This window comes from Trachypithecus francoisi, unplaced genomic scaffold (assembly GCF_009764315.1).
Source record: "Trachypithecus francoisi isolate TF-2019V2 unplaced genomic scaffold, Tfra_2.0 Lachesis_group13, whole genome shotgun sequence".
NCBI lineage: Eukaryota > Metazoa > Chordata > Mammalia > Primates > Cercopithecidae > Trachypithecus > Trachypithecus francoisi.
The window spans coordinates 109,488,147-109,514,428 of record NW_022681458.1 but is presented as its reverse complement, the minus strand read 5'-3'; the positions used below and the strand labels follow the sequence as shown (position 1 = coordinate 109,514,428).

Sequence of the window (26,282 nt, the reverse complement as noted above, 5' to 3'; positions counted from 1 at the left end):
CCTGGCTAACACGGTGAAACCCCGTCTCTACTAAAAATACAAAAAACTAGCCCGGCAGGTGGCTGGCGCCTGTAGTCCCAGCTGGAGGCTGAGGCAGGAGAGTGGCATAAACCCGGGAGGCGGAGCTTGCAGTGAGCTGAGATCTGGCCACTGCACTCCAGTCCGGGCGACAGAGCGAGACTCCGCCTCAAAAAAAAAAAAAAAAATCACATTTGTTTATCCTCTGGGATGGAGGTATTACTGAAAGTACAGGATTTCCTGCATCCTGTTTGAGATTTGTTTGATTTACCTTAAAATGTAAATACCTTCTCTTTGAATCCCTCCCAACACAATAAAAGTCTCTGTTCCCTTCCTAAGGCAGAGCAAAAAAGAAAGGTTGGCCTGAAATTTGAACTCAATGAAATGGACATTTCAGATAATATCCTCCTGGACTTGTGGCTTTTGATTTATTATAAGCACCATTAAGAACACTTGTGATAAGACCAGGGCGCTCTCGGCAGATGTTACCAGGCAGGCTCCAGCTGGTGTTCAGATCCTTGGAAGCAAGCCACACTGGACCCGTAGTTACTTCAGAATCACCTGCTGGGGCGAATCACAGCTGTGCAGACCCTTATGTGGTCAAGGTTTAGTGTCCTGTGGCAAGTTTAGAGTCACCTGGGAGGAGAAGGCATGTAGAGGTCAGAGTGCTCAGGCTTTGGCTCATTAAATGTGGTGATACTGTTTGTAACTCTCAAGTCTCACCTGAGGTCCTTTAAACCACACTTGCAGGTTGTTGATCCCCAAGTTAACGTTCCACAAGGTGAGACAGGAGTTAAAGTGTTTGGATGAAAACACAGAAGAGAGTTTAGATGTGAAATTCATAGTGTCAGAGTTGATTGAATACCAAATTATAGTCATAGCAGCAAAAGCCCACCATTCCTCACAAGTTTTTCTGATATTTACTTCTCCCTCCCACCAGTCAAGCTAGAAGCTAGGAGAATCTTTCACACAAGAGTGTTACATATATGTATTTTTTCATTTGGGTAGCTAAAGCATTTTATTTTTTACTATGCATTAATATATTATAATATGAAATAAAACCCATTGTTTTACTTGCTGGATTATTTAAGTGCCTACCTAAGGACTAAATGACTATATTTCAGAAACAAATATTTCAAGCATCATGCTTTAATCACCATGTAAATTTTCTGAAAAAAAAAAATTTAAAAACACCTGATCCTGAAGTAGAGTGTCAGGTTTGAGTTCAAAAATTTTAGAATTAACAAAAAATTTTACAAAGAAATATTTTAAGCTGCACCGTAACACTGATAATACACACAGGCTGTGTTCCTGTCCCCGCTAATCCTTGAAAATTCCCTGTGCCCTCAGCTCCTCAAAAGGGGTAGGAAAAACAACCATTGCCTCTTGTTGGCAGTAGAATTTATTCAGTAATTTACTTTCCAGCCAACTGCAGCCATTGCCATTGCCTCTGGGCACTTGTTCAAAAATGCAGAAATGAAATAACAGATTGGCCAGACTGAACACAACTCCCCAGTCACAACCCTATTATCTCCTCATTCTGTCACCCCCATTAGGAAACAGAGGGTGACAACACAGTATTTACATGGCTTGTGCATTTCCACAGCTCAGGACTTCCTGCCAGTGTCCCTTCTTCATCATGTTCCCCTGCATGCATGGTGGGTGACATTGTAGTCTGGGCATCGGAGTCCTAGGCCTGTGCTGCAGGCTCGCCTTTTCCCATCTGTCTGTCTGAAAGGATTTCTGTGCTGCTACAAGCCTGGGAAACCGCTCCTCAGTCCTAGGACAACCAGAACGAGATGAAGGGACCAGCTTTCTCTATTTGCTGACCACCTACCTATGAATGGATGTGGTTAAGGTTGCAGTGTGTGGACTTTTCAGAATCTTGTGTATATCTCAATTTACCAGGAGGAATTTGGTTTCATGTTATTTATAGCTGTTCTATTCAGGTCAGAGCCAAGCAGAGCAGTTGCTTCATTTAATATCAGCCGCACATGGTCTCTGCAGGCTCATCTCCTGAAAAACTGAGATTTCTCTTGACAGAATGAAGGTAAAGGAGAAGAGGGTCTCTGTTTAATCCAGAGAGAATTATTTTCTGATTGTCACTTGCTGGTGAAATGCCTTTTAAAATTACAGGCACGAGATGCAGATGTTTGGAGAGGGTGTGGGGTTGCTGTCCCCCTTGGTCAAGTGTTAGAGAAGTTACAGAACCCAAATGAGAGAAATCCAAAATTTTCTTTTCCAGAATAGCATACTCTGTAGACAGTATTCCTTTGCAGTGGTTGGGTTTTTTTTGGAGTGGTTTGTGCCCCAGCAAGCTTTACCTTTTATTCGGTCTTCATTCCATGCACCTGTTCAATATAACCCCCCATAATTACATCTTTTATGAGTGAGTAATTCTTAGAGGAGATGAAAGGTTCTGGGGATTATTCATCACTCTATCCCTAAACCTCTTGTTATGTAGCTGGGTGAAAAACACAGCTGGAGTCAGATTCAGTTACATGGGGGCTCTGCGCCTATTCAGAACTCCCGATCAGCCCTGCCCCCTACAGATTTCTGGCCAGTGGGTGGTGAAACCTGGGTGAGAGCATTTCTGCTGGGAAATGGACAGTAGCCTTATTCTGAAGCAACAAGGAAGAGAATACACAGCTTAATGATTTTCAGACAGATGTATTTTCCCTAAAAAGAGCAGGTTTTGGTTCAGGTTAATCCATCCTAGAGAGAAGTATTCTTATGATGGTTTTACTGGGAACCTGTGGGAGAGAGCAATCCCTCACCTCCCTCAGGTGTAAGAAAGAACAGGGTAAGATGAAAACATTTTGTTATGGGTAAGATGGCCTGTGTTAAATATGTGATTGTTGTTTCTTCTTGCTGATTGGACACTAACTGTCCTCTCCATTTCTTTGCACACCAGCTCATACCCCAGACAACAGCTTTCTGGGGTTTGTGGTCGAGCAGCACCTGAACTCCAGTGACATCCACCACATTAATGAAATCAAAAGGCAGAACCAGTCCCTTGTGTATGGCAAAGTGGATAGCTTCTGGAAGGTGAGTCAGTCTGTGCGTGTGTCTGTCTCTGAAAAGAAGCTTGTTGGGTAATTTAACTTTGATCCAGGGAGTAGTCAAGCCAAGTGCCCAGGGCTTAATGGGATCTACTTAGACATAAACAAGAATGTGCAAGGATTCAGTTGCTCAGCATTTGGGTTTCTAACCAAGGCTGTACCTGCTCTTCTGGTAGTGGCTATACAACAGCCCCCTTCACTCAGAAGAGACACATTCTAGCTGCCTTCACACCTTGTACTTGCTTCTGAGAGCCAGGGCCCTCCAGGGGTTGAATATCTTTCTGGAGCAAGGTACTGCACAGGGAGAAACTTTACCGAGGGGAGTCTCCCTCTGCTTCTGGGAGGTAGTCTGTGGAGGTAGGCAGCTCCCTTTCCTGGGAAATGCAGTGGCCTTCACATCCTCTTGGCTGTAGTCACTACTCACCTGACGTGGAAAGTAAACTCTTGCTGAGGCTGACTATAGGCAGTTTGTTCAGGGAGGTCTTGGCTGAAACAGCACTCTTGGCTACAGACCAAACCAAGTTTTCCAAAAGCCTTGGGCCCCTTGGCCCTCCTAAGTTGATTTCCAGAGTCCATCTGGGGAAAGTGTAACAGGAGAGGAACCAGATTGGATGTGACCTGTTGACAGGTAATGCAGATCTTTTTATGTGTGAAGTCTGCCTCAATAGGCAAATGTCATAATTTTTTTTTTGAGGAAATGTTTTTTAGAAGATAGAAGTCTTCAGGAGCTCACAGCGTGCCTCTTCCTAAATATAAGAATTAATTGCTTTCTTGAATGATCACAGACTGTGGTCTTATGTTACTTCCTAACCAAGGAAGTTAGGAACCCTACAACTGAAGGAGTACAGGTGATGTACAGGATAAAGAATTCGTTGGTACTGCTTTTCTGACCCTGTGTTCAGAAAAGGAAAAGCAGTGCCCTACCCACCAGCTCTAAGGTGCTGACTACACCAAAGGGATGATGAGATCAGCCCATCTCCAAGGAGGCAGATTTAATTCCAGACAACTCTGTCTTAAACAGCTAGACCTTTGTCTTTGCTTAGTACAGTAGTTCTCAGCTGCAGACTATTTTATTTACCGATCCCCCTATGCCCAGGGAACATTTGACAGTGTCTAGAGACAATTTTGGTTGTGATGTCTGGTCAGTGGTGCTACAAGCATGTAGTGGGTAGAGGCCAGGGATGCTGTACATGTCCTACAATGAATGGGATGGCCCCTGGCACAAAATACCAGTAATGCCAAGGGTGAAAAACCCCCGGCTGGTAAGAATGTTTCCTCTGTATGTTATGCCATACTTTGTTGTCTCAAGTAAAATGAAAGTTAATCTAGATTGTAAATGGCTATCGAAGATGGTCCCATAAATTTGTGTTGCTGTCCTTGTGTAAAAATGTGTCCTGTGTTGATAGTGCATTTTCCAGCTGACTTTCAGCCAGACTTGGGTTAAAACAGGCATATTAGGTGTTCTCATGCTCAGCTTGTTCATGAAATTAATGGTTTATGGCATTAGTTGTAGGCAGACTGTGGCTTTTAAAGAAAAGCCTCTGCACCTGCTTGAAGAAGATAGCTTGCATGTCCGTGTGGACTTGATACAGAAATTATATCACTTTCTTTGGGGGCCAAGTGCAGCTACCTCCTAGCACCCTTTGGCAACTTTTTCCCTTTCCCTGGAAAAACAAAACAATAAATTGGTTCTGAAAGATTTTGGTCACCTGTTTTGGATAAATTAATACTGCCACTAAAAGGGTGACTTTTCTGTGCCAGTAAGAATACCGAGGCCAGGCACGGTGGCTCACACCTGTAATCCCAGCACGTTGGGAGGCCGAGGCAGGTGGATCACCTGAGGTCAGGAGTTTGCGACCAGCCTAACATGGTGAAAACTCATCTCTACTAAATATAAAACAATTAACCAGGCATGGTGGCGGGCACCTGTAATCTGAGCTACTTGGGAAGATGAGACAGGAGAATCCATTGTATCTGGGAGGTGGATGTTGCAGTGAGCTGAGATCACGCCATTGTACTCCAGCCTGGGCAACAAGAGCGAAACTCCATCTCAAAAAAAAAAAAAAGGAATCCCAAAAGCATTAACCATGTTGCTCAAGTGATCTGGAGTGAGATTTAGAAATCTGTCCATGTTTTGAGGTGTTAAAACTCCATGTGTGCCCAAGCTTCTGTGTACCTGTGCCATGCGTCACCTAAAGACTACAAAAGGTTGGGTTGCAGTGTGTCCACGTTCATCTTTGCCTGAGTAATAACACCCAAAAATCCTGGGTGTTACTTCAATTTTATTACTTCTGGCATTCTGTGCTGAAAAAAGCCCAAGAAGGTGAAAAATCCTATAAAGTTTTCACATGAATTGCAGTATCTGAGTGCTCTGTTCCTATAGTCATATCAGTATACCTACTAAAATACTAGATACTAAATGCCTATCAAGAAAAACAAGTCTATTAAATATACAAGCTAAGGAGGAGTGAACTTGTCCTTTAATCTCTTGTCCCCAGATTGATGACCAAGGTACTCAATGGTCTTGTCCTGATGTTATAGTCCATGATGGGGAGGTTGAGGTGGGGAGGGGAATCTTGCCATCAGATTCCAGAATCCCAAGGGTATCAACTTAGGAACCACCTCTGCCCAAGCCCCTTCATGTCAAATGAGACTGCTAACAGCCTGATCCCAAATACAAGTCTCTCTTCTTACCTCAGGAACCTAGAGTTCTGGGTCCCTGACCTCTACCTCTGAGACCATCTAATGATCCACTCCTGCTAACACTAGAGGTGTGCCCAGAAGAACAGCAGTCTATCCAGTATGGTCAAATTCAAAATCCTTCTACATTCTTTTAAATAAAGTCATCAGAAATGGAAAATTGATCAACTTTGTAAAAAGAGATTTTTGAAATATGGGAATTGAAGTGTTAACTATATTACTTTAATTTCTGTGTTTCTTTAAAAATAGTATCCTGAGCATAACTGAATTTTCAAGTGCTGGTGCAGGGTTAGTATCTTATGTTTTCATGATCCTACTATGATCTTATTACAAGTTAATGCAAGATCGCTGCTAAGGTAAATGTCCTGGAGGCCTTTCTTTGACCACGCCAGGAGAACAAGAGTTGCCTCTGAATTACACATTGGGATTCAGACTCGCAACTTAACCACGTGTAAGGTGGTTGACTGTCCTGAGCCTCAGGTTCCTAGCCTGTAAAGTTGGGACAGTAATAGCTGCTGGCTTCTCGGCCTTACTAATACACACATCACCTGAGGATCTTGTTAAAATGCAGATTCTGGTTCATACCTGGGATGAGACCAAGACTCTTTCTCACAAGCATCCAGGTGATACCGATGGGCTGTTAGAAGAGCATGCTTTGAGCAGCAAGGTCTTAGGATAGTTGGAATGTGTACAGTGTGTGGCACAAAGTAGCTGACCGATTCGCAAATAAATAACTCCTATTTTCTACTTAACCTTTGTCTACCTGCTGCTCTTGTCAGACTGCTACCTGTCACTTTTTGCTACTGTGGGTGCCTAGTTCAGTCACCCTCATTCTCACTTTCATATTTGTAGACCTTGCTACTTCTGATCTCTGCCACCTAGCCCCAAGAGCCAGGTAAAGCTGTGGTGAGCAGTGGACTGTAAGAGGAGGTGAGAGACACACTGTCTTCCTTGTGTCCTGCTGTCCTGGTTTGTACCTTCAGGTGCCGCTGGGCAGTGTAATCATAGACTTGGAGATGGATGACTGGGTTCAAATCCTGACTGGGCCACCAGCTGCCTAAGGTTGGGTACATTACTTAGCTGGTGCACAGTATGTCTAAATACATGTTTGCTGCTCTTATTAATGTCATTATTGGGGCCAGATAGGAAATGCTGCGATGGGAATTGGTGGAGAGGTGAGCCAGGGAATTCTATCCTGTGAGGAAATGGAAAGTATAAGCCTGCCCAGTGATACTTGAATTGTAATTCTTAATCTATGTAAGTGGTTGGCAAACTCTAGCCTGTGGACCAAATCTAGCCCAACATCTGTTTTTGTCAATTACATTTTACTGGAAGATGGCCATGGCCATTCCTTGTCCGTGGCTGCTTTTGCACTAAAATTGTAGAGTTAGGTAATTGTGGCAGACTGTATGACCCACAAAGCCTTAAAATATTTAATCTCTGGCCTTTCCTGGGAAAAGTTTTCTGACCCCTGAATTATGCCACATCCCAAGTAAACCAAGTCTCTCTCAGAACATTGGCCAACAGTCCCCGGCATGGATCTCATTAGAGGTCTTTTTCAGGGTTCTTGATTATATTCTTCTGTATGATTGAGGCTGGTGGATAGCCAATACGTGGAAAAGTGAAGTGTAACTTAACTGAAATCCTGATCACTCTAGAGATGGAGCTCCAGGCGTTGAGCCTGGTACCTCTTTGTAGGCATTCAGCAAAAGGTAGTGCTTTTTTAGTAACTAATGCATTGATAATAAAAGAGCCTTGAATCTGTGTGGTGTTTCTGCTTCTTGGAGCCCTTCACAGCCATCATTTAAGGTGGTACAGGCTGATGCCTTTTAAGGAAACAAGGGCAGCCGTTATCTTCCTTAACCGTCCTGGTGTGTAGATGAGGAGCTGGCTCAAAGAGGGAGAGTGACATGGCCAAGTCCGAAGCAGGGTCAGGGCTCTGAGCTCTCCTCTGGGAGACTTGCCTCCCTGCTGCCAATAGTTCCATGGAGCTGCTCCACCGCCACTACCCTGGAGGGAGTGGGTCTGTGGTTACAGCAGGATTCTAAAGCTGGGAAGGAAGGTCTCTCTGGGTGAGCTAAGTGTACAGCAGCAGCCCTGAGCAAATACTGGCATCACAGGTAAAATGTTTCTCCTGGCTGCTCACCGCAGGATCGCCAAGTCAGCAACAGCCTTGCAGCCAGTTCTGTAGAGTAAATAAGCCTGATATGAGCATTTCAAATAGTTTCCAGCTCCAGGCCCCAGGGCCTGGTGTGGTCCAGCCCTCACCTACCTTGGCAACAACCAAAGTCAACCAGTCTTAACTAAAGTTGAAAAGTTCCTTTTTATCTAGACTTCAAAGACGTTGTGGTTTTAAAGCATCCCCTGAAATGACATATGATCCCTTTCCTATATGCCTGAGAAATCAGGCAGCAGAACTTTCAGAAATGTGACCCCACTTCCCCCACTCCTGCCCTTTTCTACTTTATTCTCCATACAGCAGCAGCCAGAGTGATCTTTTCTAAAATGCAGATTGAATCGTGCTACTCCTTTGCTCAGACTCTGCAATGACTTCATTTCACACTTAGAACACCTTACCTTTACAGTGAAATCCAGTCAGGGTAGTGTGTTTTAGAGAGGTTCTCTGAAGCCAGCCACTCCTGCTCTGTACCTACTCCTCTCTGGCTCCTGGACTGTAGCCACAGGGGTCCTGTGTGTCACCCATTCCACCAGGGGCTACCACCCTCTTTAATGACTGCTGCCTGTCCTGGCTCACCCCACCTGGAGCCACCAAGACCACCCTGTTCCACACTTGTGCCTCAACCAGATGTCACCCCTCCCCCTCCCTAGCATAGCACCCTGTTTATTCCTTTTATATCATTTGAATCATCTTGTAATCATATAATTATCTTTTGTTGTCAATCTCTCTTCCTTACTAGACTATAAACTCTGAGAGAGTAGGAATTGCGCCTGTTTTGCTTACCCAGCTGCCTGGCACAATGTAGGCACTCGGAAACTACTTAAAGACTGTATGAATCTCCCCTAGGTTTAGCTTAAATTACTGTTTATCCATGGAACCTGGGATACAACTTAGAATGCTTTCTGCCTAGGACACTCTCCTGTGTTCTCTGCTGACCCCAGGGAGACAAGAAGAAGGGAGTCTGGTGGAAAAGGAACAGAGCTACACATGCACATTCCCCAGACCCCATAGAGGCTTCAAGAGTTTTTCTAAACCTCTTGTGAGATTAGCAGGGAGATGGCACGGGAACAAGATGCTGCACAGGGCAATGGGAACTTGGCTGTGGTCCCATTCCAACCTCACTTTCCTCGCTCGCATAAATGAAGGTATTGGTTTAAAAAAAGAATGAATTATTATGCACAACAACATGGATGACTTCAAAATAAGAGGAGCATTTATACTGTTTGATTCTGTGTATATTATACATATAAAACTCTACAAAATGCAAACCAATCCATAGTGACCAAAAACAGGTCATTGGTTGCTTAGGGAGGGGAGAAGAGGAGAGATGGATATGTTTGCTGTCTTAGGTGTGGTGATAGCTTTATGGGTTTTACATTGTAAGTGTGTGTGTGTATATATACACCCACACATGCTTAGGGAGGGGAGAGGAGGAGAGATGGATATGTTTGCTGTCTTGGCTGTGGTGATAGCTTTATGGTTTTCACATTATAAGTGTGTGTGTGTCTGTGTATGAATGAGGCAGATTTTATGTGTTCCCATAAAGTCTAGAAATTTGCCAAGTCTAGAAATTTCTTATCCTTTACAGACAAAATTTGACAACTCCTGGATGAGATCAGTAATTATTCACCTGTGTGTTTTTGGAGCCCTGGGGTCTGCTATTGTAGGTGGGTCAAGGAGCAGCCACACAGGATGGGCCCTGCCTCAACAGAGCAGTTCTCATATATCTATGGCATAGATTTGGCCTTTGGCCTTCCAGTAAGATTTAACTGGGGAAAAGGGTGGTTAAAGTCTCTAGACTAGGTGACTGCTGCATCTGAGATAGAATCCCATTCTGAAAACTATGTAATTATCTAGCTTACTAATTTGGTTGACTTGGGCTTAGTTTAAATTAATGCAAAATTGAAAATGGGAGTCATTTGGGGAAATGCCATTTTGTTTCATAGTAGAAATTAACTGCTCTTAGCTCATTGCTTTAATGAACCACCCAAGACCTTTGTGATTAAAGAATGTACTGAAACCCTTGAAAGAACACATTTTTGTAAGTAGCTTAAACCTTGTCATTCTGTTTTGTTCTTCAGGCTGCTTAGCCAGGCTTCTCTGCCCAGATAATATAGAGATAAATAAACCAGATAAATTTAAACCCACCCTAAGTCAAATTGGCATATATTTTGAAATAACAAAGTTGGAATCAGTTTTGTTGGATTTACTGGAAAGTCTGATGTGATCATAGCTATTTGTTCTGGTTCCAACCAGAAGAATGTTAAAAATTAGAAAATCATGTGTCTCCTGCTTATTTCCCCTGGGGGAAAAGTCAGAAAAGATCTTTTCATGATCCCTTGGAGATGGTGCTTTCCAGAGGCAGGGAGTGGCAGTGGCACCAGTGGCAATGGTGAGCCCCCGGGGGCAGCCACTCACCAAGCCGTGGTTACCTGTGCCTGGCACATGATAAAGTGCACTCACATCACAGAGCCTGTTCTCTAAATTCAAGGATAAGATTGGAACAGGCAAGGAAGGACAGAGGAAAAATCAGATGCAAAGGGAAACATCAGAACTGAATCATTAGCTTTGAAGATTCTAAGAGCCATGGTCCAGGAGCCTCAAGGATTTGTTTTAATGGTGTTGGCTGTATGCTGACTATAACATAACCCCATGTGGCACCCCCTTGTAAGCATGTCAGTGTTTGGTAAGTGTATGTGAGTAGGAATCAATGTGGAACTAGGAGTCCATGGGACCTTGAGGGTAGCCTCACCCGATGTCATCACCCTACTGGTCCATTCCCTGTTTCAGCAAGCTTTATGCGATTGCCTTAGATCCATGAGGTTTCCTTGTCACACATTCCTCTTCTTGCACCCATTTCAGCCCTGAGACACTGATTGGACATGGTGTAAGGGAGTTGGAGGAGCCTTGGATGGGAAAGAAGATGCCCAGACTTTCATTTCTGTTGTGCCATTTATTGGCTACTTGTCCTCGGAAGTCATTTGCCCTCTGCGTCTTACTTTCCTTATCTGGCCGCCCTCCCAGCATCATTCTGAAATCTGAGGTTTCAGAAGAAGCTTTGAGTTGAATAACGAGTTCTATGTTCCAGGCCAAGTCATGCTTTCAGTCTCCTGTTTAAAAGTCTATCAAGAGGCCAGGTGCGGTGGCTCATGCCTGTAATCCCAGGACTTTCGGAGGCCGAGGAGGGTGGATCACGAGGTCAGGAGTTCAAGACCAGCCTGGCCAAGATGGTGAAACCCCGTCTCTACTAAAAATACAAAAATTAGCTGGACATGGTGGTGGGCACTTGTAATCCCAGCTACTCGGGAGGCTAAGGCAGAGAATTGTTTGAACCGAGGAGGTGGAGGTTGCAGTGAGCCAAAATTGTGCCACTGCACTCCATCCTGGGCCACAGAGCGAGACTCCCATCTCAAAAATAAAAATAAAAATAAAAAAATAAAAGTTTATCGAGTTTGGGGGCATAAGGGTAAGAGGAAAATAAAACCAAGGCTCCTTTTTCAGCATACAGCTTCAGTAGAAACCCCAAATTCTTGAAATCTGTATAGTAGACTGTAAGTTTTTTCTCCTTTCAGAGCCCAGCCCACTGACACTTTACAGTTGACAGCCCAGCCCAGATATGGGCTGCTGTGGCTTCTACTGAATCATGCTTGGGACTGCCAGTTTTCTTTTGGGTTGGGGCTTGACGTGGTTAGGAAGAATGCATGGCAACCTGCCCTGAATGTGGGACTTGGAGCCTATCAGCTCCCTGCTCTTGGATAATGGAATAGTCTGTAGACTTCTTCCCACTTGTGAGAAAAAACTCCCCCTTAGAACTCAACTGGTAGAGCTTCTCATAGCTTACAGTTCCAAGCAATATCTTGGTTGTAGGTCCAGGCAGGACTCTGACATGGCCCTCTGGAATAGCATTGATGTGTGGGGTTCTTTGCTAAGATGATTTCCAGTCTGTGTTCCAGGGAGATTTAGGAAAGTTGAAGTTCATTCTTAGAACCTAAGTCTGTGTTGTTGTTTTGTTTTGTTTTGTTTTGTTTTAAAAAAAAAAAACTTACGTGGTCATAAGTGCCAGCTGGGAACTTGTTCAGCATCCACATGCCAGGGCCCCTTGTCACCCTCATATAGTCAGAATTTCCAGGGAAGGGACCAGGAAATCTGTGTGTTCCAACAGGTGCTCCAAACAGGCAGGCTTGGGAAATGCCACACTAGGTAGCCACCCATTTTCCTGGTTCAGAAAAACCTTAATCTCTTCCTTTCCATGTGTGGTATATGACTGCCATGTAACCAGCAACCACATCAGGCTGTAGAAGACACTTGCTATTCCACTATTCACTCGTTTTACCTTGGCCACATCCAGCGCTCAGAGCCTTTGCTTCCCAGTACAGCTGACCAACTGCACGGCCTCCAAGGACTTACCCCCTTGTTTCCATGATAACAGCCAGTCGCATAAATCCATGTGGGGTGCAAAACATGGATATGGGTTTCAGTAATGTATCTCTCAAGAATGCTTATCTTTTAACCCAAGAATGCAAATGCATTTTTTTTTCAATTTTACATCTTTTAAAGCACTGTCTCGTAGCCTTTTGAAGCATGTGTCTGTTTTATAGGTGATAGAACAAAGCCTCAGACATTTAGAAGAAACAGTCCACCTTTAGGATAAATCATATTCTTCTCAGCCTTCCTTTCCTGTGACCTTTACACTGTAGAGCAGGCCACTCATGGTACAAAGGTTTGAATGATGGATGATAGAATCTTAGACCTTTGTCCCAGGTGGTTAGGGAGGTGTTCCAGAAACCTGGGAATGGAGAGTAGTTTTCTTGGTGTCCCTGCATGAAAACCACTAGCCAGTTGCTTATTGCATGGGTGGCTGGCGCCCTCCCAGCAGCATAAACAGCTAAGTGCAAATCACTGCAGCTGTGAGAAGAAAACATGCAAGACTGCTGTCGATGAAAAGAGGCTCTTGGGGCTCAGCAGAGGGTCTCCTGTGAAAGCCAGGGCTGGCTTGGGAAGCTGGAAGCTCAGGCAGCCAGTGAACATCCTGAGGGTGGGGTGCTTCTGGAAGGTTCCGAATCACTGCCTTCCTGCTCCAATAGCGCTGGGATGAGTTCATTTGTAGCTCTTAGTAAACACAGCTGTTGTGGTTGTAATTTGCCTGGAGGCTTTTTACTATTACTCCAACCCTAACAGTTTGGCAGCTGATATGGGAGCAGTGGTGTTGAGGGATGGGAAAAGAAGTTGCTGAGAGCAAAGAGAGAGGGTGGCAGCTGCCCATGGACAGAAGCCACTGAGCAAGTGCGAGTGTGTGGAAGCTGTTCTCCATGGACAAGGAGGAGGCAGCGTCTCACATAGTGACCCAGGGGCCTTCGGTGCCCAGACGATGAGCAGTACAGGGAGAGGAGCCAGAGGACCCGTGTGGAAGGTTGTTAGAAAAGCATTGCAAGATTGTTCCCCTCAAGTGAAGAAAGGGTTGAGAGCGTTCTTGAAGGGAGACAGAACTCTAATGCCTCTGAATTAAAACAGTCTGAAAGGCATGGTCTACTGAATATGATTGGGCACTGATTTATAAGAATGAGGTAATTGTGTTGATTATGTGATTTTCCACCTAAATAGAACATTATTGAAGTATAGCTTGTAAGAAAACATGGTTTGGATGAGATTTCTAGGCATAGTCCCTATTCTAAGAGTATGGTGACAAATTGAGGAGATAGACTTACACTGGTCCATCCCGGACAGCAGGTTGTTGGGCTGGCAGGCGATAGCCACACTGTTCAATACTGAGATACTGGGGTGCTCCCTCCAGTGTTCCCACAGAGTTCCTTGTGGCATCTCAGCCCTCCTGAGGTGGTGCAGTCCAGGCATGGAGAGACAGTCAAGGGCACTGCCACCCTCCCAACTCGATGAAGGCTTCCCAGCTGGGGAAGGAGAACTGGGGACTTCATTTGGTTCAAGGGTGAAAATCCCTGAGGATGCTCCAGCTTCATCTTGGGAGAATAATGTTCATTCCTTGGCGACACTGCTAGAGGTTCAGACACACCAAAAATAGGAAGCCTTGGAACGAATTCTCTATGGTCCTTATCAACCATTGTTTAAAACATCAGCCAGTGGAGCAAAAACACAGCAGTAGAATGAAACAGAGGTGTGTGTGGATTTCTGCCTTTTACTTGCAGAGAGAAGCAACGTTAGATGTATGATTTTAAAGTGAAGGTGGAGAAGCAATTCTCAAATCTGGGAAGGATGGGGGATTCATATAAGCCAGTGGAATATGTTGGGCCAGTTAAAGGAAGCCTCACCTCTTTCCGGTGGCTGTTTACACTGCTGTGAAGAACAAGTATATGAAGTGTTAGTATGGATTGGCATCTGGGGGCTTCCCATGCCAATTGGAGTGCTTAAATTTTTGATAGAAATGAAAATTATGAGATTTACCCTGTAGAACCTTCTACATTAGTGCAGATCCATGTCATAGACACCTTGAAACATAGGCCCTGCAAGAACAGAGCTTGCTGTTGGAGTTTTACATTAAAAATACAGACTCTAATCCCAGCACTTTGGGAAGTCCAGGTGAGTGGATCACGAGGTCAGGAGATTGAGACCATCCTGGCTAACATGGTGAAACCCCATCTCTACTAAAAATACAAAAAAAAATTAGCCGGGCATGGTGGCAGGTGCCTGTAGTCCCAGCTACTCCAGAGGCTGAGGCAGGAGAATGGCGTGAACCTGGGAGGCAGAGCTTACAGTGAGCCGGGATCATGCACCTGCACTCCAGCCTGGGCGACTGAGCAAGACTCCGTCTCAAAAAAGAAAAAGAAAAAAAAATACAGATTGGGAGCAGATTTTACAATGTGGAATATTTGTTGGAAGCAGATTTCAACCTTCAATTGCAAGAAAGGGTATTATGGCATTGAGAAGCAGTGATAAACCAGTTTAGAAAATATTTTTAATATTTGTGCTTCTAAAGCCATATTTAGCATCTATACACAATTTTATACTTAAATAAAAATCATATATGCAATATATGCTCATAAAATCTGGTGGTGGCTATGCAGCCCTCAGTGCTGAATGAGTCCATCTGCAGTCAAGATAATCAGGACTAGCCTGGGCACAGTGACTCATGCCTGTAATCCCAGTACTTTGGAAGGCTGAGGTGAGCGGCTCGCTTGAGCCTAGGTGTTTGAGACCAGCCTGGGCAACCTGGTGAAACCCTATCTCTTCTAAAAATACATAAATTAGCTGGGTGTGATGATATGCGCCTGTGGTTCCAGCTACTCAGGAAGCTGAGGTGGGAGGATCGCTTAATACCGGGAGGTCAAGGCTGCAGTGAGCTGAGATTGTACCACTGTACTGTATATATCAAGACTCCTGCTCCAGCCTCGAGGGACAGCAGAGCTCCAGGGAATGCTGGAGCTATCCCTACTCAGTTGTAATTTGTACTGCTGGCCAGCCTTTGATTCTCTCCCTCTTTTTTTTTTTTTTTCCTCAAGTTTACCTAAACTCCTTCTATAATGTTTAATGAAAGAGTGGAGTCATAAAATTCATGGTTGTTTGGTGCCCTCTAACTTTTCTTTTTTTTTTTTTTTTATTATACTTTAAGTTCTAGGGTACATGTGCACAACGTGCAGGTTTGTTACATACGTATACATGTGCCATGTTGGTGTGCTGCACCCATTAACTCGTCATTTACGTTAGGTATATATCCTAATGCTATCCCTTCCTCCTCCCCCTCCCTGCAATAGCACCCAGCGTGTGATGATCCCCTTCCCGTGTCCAGGTGTTCTCATTGTTCAATTCCCACCTAGGAGTGAGAACATGCAGTGTTTGGTTTTCTGTTCTTGAGATAGTTTGCTGAGAATGATGGTTTCCAGCTGCATCCACGTCCCTACAAAGGACACGAGCTCATCCTTTTTTATGGCTGCATAGTGTTCCATGGTGTATATATGCCACATTTTCTTAATCCAGTCTGTCACTGATGGACATTTGGGTTGTTTCCGAGTCTTTGCTATTGTGAATAGTGCCGCAGTAAACATACGTGTGCATGTGTCTTTATAGCAGCATGACTTAAAATCCTTTGGGTATATCCCCAGTAATGGGATGGCTGGGTCAAATGGTATTTCTAGTTCTAGATCCTTGAGGAATCGCCACATTGTTTTCCACAATGGTTGGACTAGTTTACAGTTCCACCAACAGTGTAAAAGTGTTCCTATTTCTCCACATCCTCTCCAGCACCTGTTGTTTCCTGACTTTTTAATGATTGCCATTCTAACTGGTGTGAGATGGTATCTCATTGGGGTTTTGATTTGCATTTCTCTGATGGCCAGTGATGATGAGCATTTTTTCATGTGTCTGTTGGCTGTATGAATGTCTTCTTTTGAGAAATGTCTGTTCATATCCTTTGCCCACTTTTTGATGGCGTTGTTTGCTTTTTTCTTGTACATTTGATTGAGTTCTTTATAGGTTCTGGATATTAGCCCTTTGTCAGATGAGTAGATTGCAAAACTTTTCTTCCATTCTGTAGGTTGCCTGTTCACTCTGATGGTAGTTTCTTTTGCTGTGCAGAAGCTCTTTAGTTTAATTAGATCCCATTTGTCAATTTTGGCTTTTGTTGCCGTTGCTTTTGGTGTTTTAGACATGAAGTCCTTGCCCATGCCTATGTCCTGAATGGTACTACCTAGGTTTTCTTCTAGGGTTTTTATGGTTTTAGGTCTAACATTTAAGTCTCTAATCCATCTTGAATTAATTTTCGTATAAGGAGTAAGGAAAGGATCCAGTTTCAGCTTTCTACTTATGGCTAGCCAATGTTCCCAGCACCATTTATTAAATAGGGAATCCTTTCCCCATTTCTTGTTTTTGTCAGGTTTGTCAAAGATCAGATGGCTGTAGATGTGTGGTATTATCTCTGAGGGCTCTGTTCTTTTCCATTGGTCTATATCTCTGTTTTGGTACCAGTACCATGCTGTTTTGGTTACTGCAGCCTTGTAGTATAGTTTGAAGTCTCTCTCTCTTGATTCTGTTTTTGATAGATTGAGCTCCTTGAGGAGATGATAATGGCTGACATTTTAGTGCTACCTATGTTCCAGGTATGGCCTTCACAATGACTCTGTGAAGTAAATACCATTATTAGCCCCATTTTTGAGTGAAAGAACTGAGGCAGATAGAGGTAAAGTTTCCTCAGGTGGTCAGGATTTGAATTATAGCATGTATTATAGCCAACATACTGGACTACAAGGAATGGATTCTCTCTTTGGTAACTTCCTCCTCTTTCTCCAACTCATCTTCTCAAATCCCAAAAGCCTAAATACATTTACGTTGGCATGGTACTGATTTCAAGGAAAAGTTCTGTAGGATTCTGTGTGGAAACTTGAAATCCCTTATGCAGAGTATCGTGAAACCAAAATGGGATAAAACTGCTTGCCTTTGTTGCAAAACAAGTGAAACAAAGCTTTATTCCAGAGATGAAATGTGTCAGTTTTCAGTTTTCACTATATGTGATTCTTGTAATCCAGAACCAATTATTAGAAACATACTTGCATATCAGGACTTCAAAAGATATGTCTGCCTTTAAAGAGCTTGGAGAGCAGAAATACTGACTTAGACAAGTGAAAAATGAGGGAAATTTTAAAATGAAGTTAAAAATTGGGTGGTAGAGCACATCTCATGAGCCCAGAAGGGCTTTAAGGGAAAAGGCAGGAGTGATAGTCCGCATGTGGGATGGGGGAATTCCGTCTCACTTCCCTAATTATGTCAGAGCACATCTCATCAACTGGAGAGGGCCCAGAAAGTCGGTAGTGCTGGCTTTCACCAAGTATTCTCATCCTCTTCCAGACTGCTGGGGTGTTTCATGACCACAGAGGTGGGAGTCAGTGCAGGTTGTCCCCAGGCACTCCAGAGAGTAACACTGCCACTGTAAGGAATTAGTAGAGCAATGTACAGTCCTGTTGATCGAGACCAGTTAGTGAACTTTCAGGTTCTCAAGGCATGCTAAGGTTTGGCCAGGCCTCCAGATGGTGCCAGCACACCGAGAATGAAAAATGAGGAGCTTCCCAACAACCTAGAAGGCAGCAGCACTGTCTGTGTTTTTCCAGGAGGAAATCAGGCTCTGGGAGATGTGGAATTTTAACGTACTGCCTAAGAGAGTCTTCACTGAAATAATTCAGTTCAAACGCTCCCTTCTTATTCTTTCTCTTTCTTTCCCTTTCTCCTTCCTCCCCTTCCCTCACTTTTCCTCCTTCCTCTTCCCTCCTTTTCTTCTTTACCATTTTTAATAATGGATATAATTTACTGGAGATATACACAATTTGTCCTAAATTGTCCTAAAGACAGTGCCTTTTTATTTTCTTACTCTTAATGATAATGTTTACTTGGAAGGAATTGGCAAATGAATCATTTAAACCGGTGACAATCTAAGTAACAACTTGAAGGAGAAGCAGAGGTTTAACCACTTTCATGGACCAATCACTTACTATTTGGACCAGATATTCATTCCTGCTCTGTGACCTCTAACCTCAGCATGCCTCCTGTCTGAAAGAGCCTTCCTTGCTGTTGGGCCTAGGGAAGGAAAGAAATTATCCCTCATCCTCATGCAGTGGCTCACCTGGAGCAGCTGAAACTAGCAGAGTCCAAAATACTAAATTAGCCTTGTTTATATTTTGTGACAGTGTGCTGGCTTCTGCAGGACTGTGATCCGAGGATAGGCACCCCTGAAAATGGTACTCATTTAGCAGCCATGGCAGGTCTTCCTACCAGCACCATCCAAGGTGGTAACTCAGTAGGCTCAGACAAATCCCGCTCTGCCACTAACCATCTCCATGCTCTGCCCAGATCCTTTGACCTACCCAAACCATGTTTTTATCCTTAAAACGGGCTCACAGCACTTGTTCTTCCTAGCTCACATTGTTGACACAGGGATCAGATAAGAGACAGCTTTGAAAATTCTTTGCAAACTGTCACAAGCTAATCAGCTATGTCTGGGAATCTGTTTGGATAAATTAGAAGTGCACTTAGCTGTAATTAGCAAAATACCTCACCACCATGAAGCAAGGGTTAACTTTTCTCATATAATACAGTCTGGGGTACGGGGCTGGTTTCTTCATTGGATGTCTGCAAAGACCCAGGCCACTTGGGTCTCTCCTTTGTCATCCTTCATGTGTTGGCTTGCCACCATAGTGTCACAAGGCCTGCAGTCCTCATAGCTGTGGTCTAAGCAGAAAGAAAGGTGAAGGGGCTGGAACCTTTTCTCAAGAAATAGAAGCTTCTTCTAAAGCTTCTCTTCCTCTGACTTTTTCCCCCCCATTTGACCTAGATCACGTGAACATTCTTGGCTGCAGGGGAGGCCAGGAAAGTTAGGACGGGCCAATTGAGATTGGCTTATCAATTAGGATTCACTAGCTCTGTCCTCAAGAGTATAGGATTCTAGTAATGAGGTAGAAAGGAAGAAAAATAAGTTTTATGACCACGGTTCCTTTACCTTCCGATTTCTCTCTATCAAAGTCACACAACACTTACATGGACAAAAGCAATGCAGGCAGTAGTCATAGAGATGCAGGAGATAGTTTATGCCCTCCCAGGGCCCTCCCTTCCCCAGCTGATGTGACTTGGTCTTTCAAAGGACTCCCAACATCAAAACTATTAAATTTTTTCATATTGAGTACTTTTCCCTCACCTATTTTTCCATTCCTGTTAGCTGGAGCAGAAGGGCCTCTAACTCCTCTTTTAGAGAGAAATGACTAATGCTCATACTAGCAGATACCAGATGTGTCCAAGGAGGTACCTTGGGCTTAATTCCAGCAGTTCTCGATGGAGTCCACGTGGCATGTGCTATACCCAGCATACCTAGCTGGACAGCAGGCATTTTCTGCCAGCCCTGCTTAGAAGGCCTTCAAACCATTGTTTCCTGGCCTTGGTGTGGAGGGTCAGCCAGTGTACCAGTTTTCAATGGATTGCTGTTCAGCTCCAAATTCATCGTTTCTGATTGCTCAGTGAAAATGAATCTGGCCCCTGGAAGTATGTTTTCTTTGCAGCTGGCACTAAAACATTGTCACTAGAGGGCGTGGAAAGATGCTACAGGAGGAAAAGGGTTTTATATCTGGTTCCCGGGAAGCTTCTACAGCATCAGGATCCTGCCGCACGGGCACTAGAAGTGGGGAGGTGGAGGCTGTATGGGGGAGCAGAACATGTGAGCTCAGGACTTGGTGACTGGGAGACAGAGCCCGTAGCAAGGTTCTCATCTTTTATAATTCTTCTGTCTGTGCTTTACCTTCCCCAGGGTCAGATCTACTTGACAAGGCACTCTGACGTAGAAGTGTCTTTCAAACCCTAGAGGCAGAATACAGTTAAGAGCATGGGCTTTAGAGACAGACCGGAATTTGTTTCCAAGCTGTGCCATTTACTCTCTGTGTGCTCTTTTACGGGACACTTAACTAATCTAAGCCTCAGTGTTCTCGACTGTTAAATCAGAACACTAATCATATACAACTCACAGGGTTATCTGGATTACTTTTTTTTTTTGAGACAGAATCTTGCTCTGTTGCCCAGGCTTGTATACAGTGGCGTGATCTCGGCTCACTGCCACCTGTGACTCCCGGGTTCAAGCGATTCTCCTGCCTCAGCCTCCCTAGTAGCTGGGATTACAGGCATGTGCCACCATACCCAGCTAATTTTTGTATTTTTAATAGAGATGGGGTTTTGCCATATTGGCCAGGCTGGTCTCGAACTCCTGACCTCAGGTGATCCATCTGCCTCCGTTTCCCAAAGTGCTGGGATCATAGGCATGAGCCGTCGCACCTGGCCTGGATTACTTGAGATGATGATATGTGAGAGCATTGAGTGCAGTGCCTGGCACATAGTAATGATTATGTTGTGGCTGTGGTTGAGGCCCTCAGCTTTGAGTGGGTGATGGGGCTGGATAATTTGAGTCCTTTCTACTCTAAATCCTCACGATAACATGGATGCCTCAGGCCTTCTGGCTTTTTCTCTCACTTTGTCTTCTCTCCTGTTCTTTCCCACCTTTTGCTTACATCAGTCCATTCTCCCTATGTCTAGACTTTTGCTGTAATGAATTAACAATGGTCTGATGAAACAGTTTCTAAATATTTTCTTAGTCCCTTGCAGAAATGCATGTACTTTTGTTCTGCATATTTTATCATCTTGTTATTACTTGCTAGTATTCCCGTCTCCAGGATCAAGTATTCCCGTCTCCAGGATCAAGTTGTCCTTTCCTGCTTTGTTCTTTTAGGAATAAAATAAGTGTGATTGTGGCCACTACCCAAAAGATAGATGAGTCACAGCTTAGGAATAGACACAGAGGTTTCTTGTCCTTGTGAGGAAGCATCTGTAACTTTCGAGGGCTTCCCTTTGCCAGCTGGATAAGGAGTTCAAAGAATTAAGTTTTATGCAGGCATACCAGCAGATAGAGGCAGCCCACCGGCACCTGCAAGCCCAGAGAAAGTGGTTCTGTGAGCGAGTACTGCCCCTAATGGGACAGGTTTTTACCAGCGAGTGATCATGGCTGGACTGCAGGCATTATGAGGGCAGGCACCCAGTGGCCTTACATTTGTATCCCTGGTGCCTAGCCAGGCCCTGGCCTCAGGAGGTACAAAATATGTATTTCAAGAGAATAACATGTGGATGTTTGGATGGAAGTCAGCCAGTCCTAGGAGCATGAAATCTGTTTCATCCCTTCTTGATGAGAACTCGGGCACTTCTCATGGACGGGAACAGAAACAAATCAAGTGGCTTGCATCTTAGAGCTGTGTTCTTGTGGCGAAAGGATTTAGGCCATGGCTCTGCACTTGTTCTTGATTCCATCACTTGTCCTGTGGCCTTAGGCATATTTTAACCTCTGTCAACCCTGTTTTCTCACCTGTAAAACAAGAGTGACACGAACAGTACTTGGGTCATAGGGCTGTAGAGATGAGATATGAGGCATGTCAAGAAGTATAGTGTCTGGCATGTAGTAAGTTCCCAAGAAAGGTTTGCTTGGAGATTCCTTTTCCTAAGACAAGGAGGGTGTCGTTCAGACTTAGAGATTTTTAGCACTATGGAATTACGAGATCATTTTCTAGTCCAGACTCTCCCCATCCTGAATTTCATCTGTTGAACAGGCATGATAATACTCACCTCACGGGATTGTGGAAATAAATAAGCTAGAAATATGCATATGGTATAATTTCTTCTGGAGCATAGTAAATATTCAAATGGTAGCTACTATCTTTTATTTGCATCACATACTCATCATTTATGACTGCACTGAAGTTAGCCTTTTAACAGAAAACAGTAGTATCAGTCTGGCCCAGCTTTATGCTGTTGTTAGAATGCAAGTGCACTCCTCCTGGTCTTGTGCTGCAAGTGAAGTGGTTAAGGAAAAGGGACATGGATTATAGGCAGACCCTCTCCTTATCACCTTGCCACCCAGCCTTGCAGTCTCGGGCAAACCATTTGTCTCTGTGAGCTTCCATTTCTTCATCTGTTACCTGGCAGGTGCACTGTGAAGCTCTCGTGAGAGAAGAATGTAAATACTGACACCATGTTGGAATGGTAGCCCTCATTTTTCTGATTATATCTTAATTTAGTATTACTTTCACTGTCCAGCATATGGTCAGATATTGTCCTGTTTAGCTCTCTTATTTCTGCCCACACAAACCAAGCTGGTTATATTCAATTTTTAATTTAACAGAGGGCAAGATCCTGGTTTCATTCAATGACAGTACATACAGTTGTAGAGCAGACACTGTTCTAAGGTTTGATAATGAAAGAGTAAACACGTTGTTTGCTTGCCTTTATGGATCTGATACTCCAAAGAGGAAAAAGAAGGTAATACACCATTAAATTAATATACAGTGCAGTGATATGTTCTATGAAAAATAAAGGTAGAGAAGCAGAATGACAGAAGTTGCCCCCCCATTTTTTGCTCTTTTTAAAATCCGCCTACCTCCCCCATCCCAAATTCCGATGAAGTCCTTGCAAAGAGAAGAGCCCGTGCAATCATTTGTGGAAATGAATTCTGAACTCTTTGAATCATGGGAAGATTGAATTTTTCCTGATTATAATGACTACTTAGAATAGCCTGATTATAATGACTATTATAGCTTGATATGGTGGTATGTTCTTTTAGTCACAGCAACTTGAGAAGATGAGGCAAAAGGATTGCTTAAAGCCAGGACTATTGCTTGTATTGTAGTTTGCCATCATCATGTTTGTGAATGCACTCCACTGCACTCCAGCCTGGGCAACATAGCAAGACCTGTCTCTAAGATAGATAGATAGACAGACAGACAGACAGACAGACAGACAGGAGAGATTAGAGAGAGAGAGAGATTAGATAGAATCATTGTAGTTCCAGGAAAGGGTGGTTGGCTTCCTACTTTCCATGGAAATGCAAACAGTTTTCCCAAATCCTGCCCAGGCTCTTAAATGCAAGTCTTAGTCTTAGCTTCTTCAAACTTTGTCATTGGCTTTTGTGGACTTGGTCTTTAGGTTTGTTCTCTAAATCACTGCAATTTGTAATTCTTTAGAAGTTGATTTTTAGCTGCTTCCTGGACCCTGCTTAAGCATGAACATAGGTTTTTTATGGCAAAACTACATTTGAAATGTAGATTCTTAATAAAAACAAAAGTTCTTTTTCTAATAGACCCTAGTTATATGAAACAAGTTTGGGTTTTCAGGAATTGAGAAGTGTCTGGCCCCATTCTTAGTGCTACCCCTGGAGTTTTGCTATGGTTCTCAGCCAAGCTGTTGCTCTTTGGAATCACCCGTAGAGCCATTAAAACCCCAGTGATGGCCAGCTACAGTGGCTCCCATCTGTAATCCTAGCACAATGGGAGGCCAAGGCAGGAGGGTCACTTGAAGCCAGGAGTTTGAGGCTGTAGTAAGCTACGAACATGCCGCTATACTCTAGCCTGGACAACAGCAATACCCTGTCTAAAAATAATAATAAAGTCCCAGTGCCCAGGCCCAGCCCCAGCCCCAGATCAGTAAATCAGAATCTCTGACGTTGTGATAGAAGCTCCCCAGGTGATGACAGTGTGCAACCAAGGTTGAAAACTACTGTTCTGGAGACTTCTATTGTGCCTAAATAGGAAGACTGAGGCTGCCAGCAATACTTCTTTAAAGGATGTTTTTCAAATATAGTATGCCTGAAAATCATGGGTGGAACTCGTCAAAAGCTGTACCACCCCTAGGAATTTGGCTACAATAAAGCTACATTAGGGCCTTAGGATCACGAGTATTCTAGGTGATTTGATACAGGTAGTGGGGGAACCAAACTTAGGTAGAGCTTTTAAGCCTGTACCTCTCCAGCTAATTCTTAGGCATTCCAGGATTGAACACTACTGTGAAGGTTTGGGAGTAGACCAGAAGATCTCATGGTGGACTTTCACTTCTTAAAGTCCTGGTTACCTACTTCTACCATTTCCTTTGTCAGACCTGCTGAGGCCAACAGCCCACTGAACATTGGGGTGGCCAGACTGCCCCCAACAGCCACCATGAATTTCTGCACCCACAGCTTGAGCTGTGTGCATATCAAGTGTTGAGTTTACTACCAAACCTCTTCATACCACATACCTGTGTTGTAATTATGTAGTATCATTAACACATAAACCGATGAAATATAAATGTGAAAAGTAAGAGCACTCACTTCTATATAAACTTAGTTGGTAGCTTTGGAAAGATTTGATAGAGGCTAGTCCTTTTAAAATATTGCTGTTAAATTTGGGGTAGTCAAGATGCCAGTAAAATAATGGGGAAATTCACAAAAACGTGGAGGCTGCCTTTACAAACTTGCTCTGAAAATATTTTCACACTTACTGACATTTTAAAGAGATTTCAGAGACAGCGGTATAGTTTTATAGTAAAATGTTCATGGTATATAGGTATCACTTTTTATTTTGCCTGCATCAAAGGATTTTTTTCTATTAGTTCATCACCTATTTCTCCCTCTTCTGAATAAAAAACAATGAGCAATGATGTCTGCTGTGGTTAGGTAAGACTGCTGTGATTAGCCATTAAGATACTCACCTGAGCATTTAATTTTCTGCTTATTAAACAGTACACAATTTAATGAACTTTGTATTTTTCTTATAAAGCACCAAATGCCTCCAATTTAAATCAAGCACTGAAAGGAGAGTATTAGTCAAGTACTTCATTACTAATCTAGCTATTGAACTGTACTTCATTAAAAGATTTGCTTTTGAAATTGTTTTGTTCCTGCTGGCTGCCCCAGGCTGTTTTAAATACTGCTGTTGTCCACTTCTGCAGCTGGTATCCAGTTGTTTTTATACTAATAATACAGGAATTAATCTCACCATAACACATCTCAAAGCTCTAAATCATAGTTCACAAACTCCAGCCCACATACCTGTCACCTGTTTCTGTATAGCCCATGAGCTAAGCTTTTTTTTTTTTTTTTTGAGGTAGAGTCTCGCTCTGTCGCCTAGGCTGGAGTGCAGTGGTGCGATCTCGGCTCACCGCAAACTCCGCCACCTGGGTTCACGCCATTCTCCTGCCTCAGTCTCCCAAGTAACTGGGACTACAGGCACCCACTACCACACCCGGCTAATTTTTTGTATTTTTTAGTAGAGACGGGGTTTTACCGTGTTAGCCAGTATGGTCTCAATATCCTGACCTTGTGATCTGCCTTCCTTGGCCTCCCAAAGTGCTGGGATTACAGGTGTGAGCCACTGCGCCTGGCTGCTAAGCGTGGTTTTTATGTTTTTAAATGATTGAGAAAAGAATCAAAAGAAGGGTATAGTGGACGTAAAAATTTTATGTAATTTGATGTCCCATAAAGTTTCTTTCTCTCTCTCTCTCTCTCTCTCTCTCTCTCTCTCTCTCACCTTTAGGAAGTTTGATGTACAGACACTTCTACTATATCATGATATCTGCATTTCTGAAAAATCTTAAAAACTGCAAATTAAAATAATATAACTTATGATAAAAGTAAGGGCCAAACCACTGCAAATCAAATCTACACAGTTTTGAACAACAGCAATTATAAAAATAACAATCCAAATAAAAATGGTAGAGTGAAAAAAGTTTAAACCTAAAAAGCAAACACTATAGTAAATATACAGCTTTACCTTTAAAAAGGTCAAATTAGCATGCTGGAGGTGGGAATGGTTTGAGACTACTTTTAGTTTATAGAAAGAAGGGTAAGATGCACCTGACCCTTCCTGATGGAAGAGAACTCACGGGAGCATGTCCATGGAAGAGCCATGGCTACACACACTGGGCTGGAAACTAGTCATGGTATATACAGTACTATACCCTCTGCAGATAACTACATGTAGCTGAGTAAATGTATCTTATATTAAACTGCTGTTATTGGTTCTACAAAATATTAATGT

At 43.4% G+C, this 26,282-nt stretch overlaps 1 protein-coding gene across 8 annotated transcripts in view; it reads left to right on the top strand.

The window, feature by feature from the left end:
* The window catches only part of MGAT5 (alpha-1,6-mannosylglycoprotein 6-beta-N-acetylglucosaminyltransferase), a 334,005-nt gene that overhangs the window by 236,762 nt on the left and 70,961 nt on the right, over positions 1-26,282 (top strand). For all 8 annotated transcript variants that reach the window (XM_033231703.1, XM_033231695.1, XM_033231697.1 and 5 more), the window contains one exon: positions 2,933-3,066. In XM_033231703.1, the coding sequence (XP_033087594.1) occupies positions 2,933-3,066 (134 nt within the window). The remainder of the gene's footprint in view (positions 1-2,932; positions 3,067-26,282) is intronic.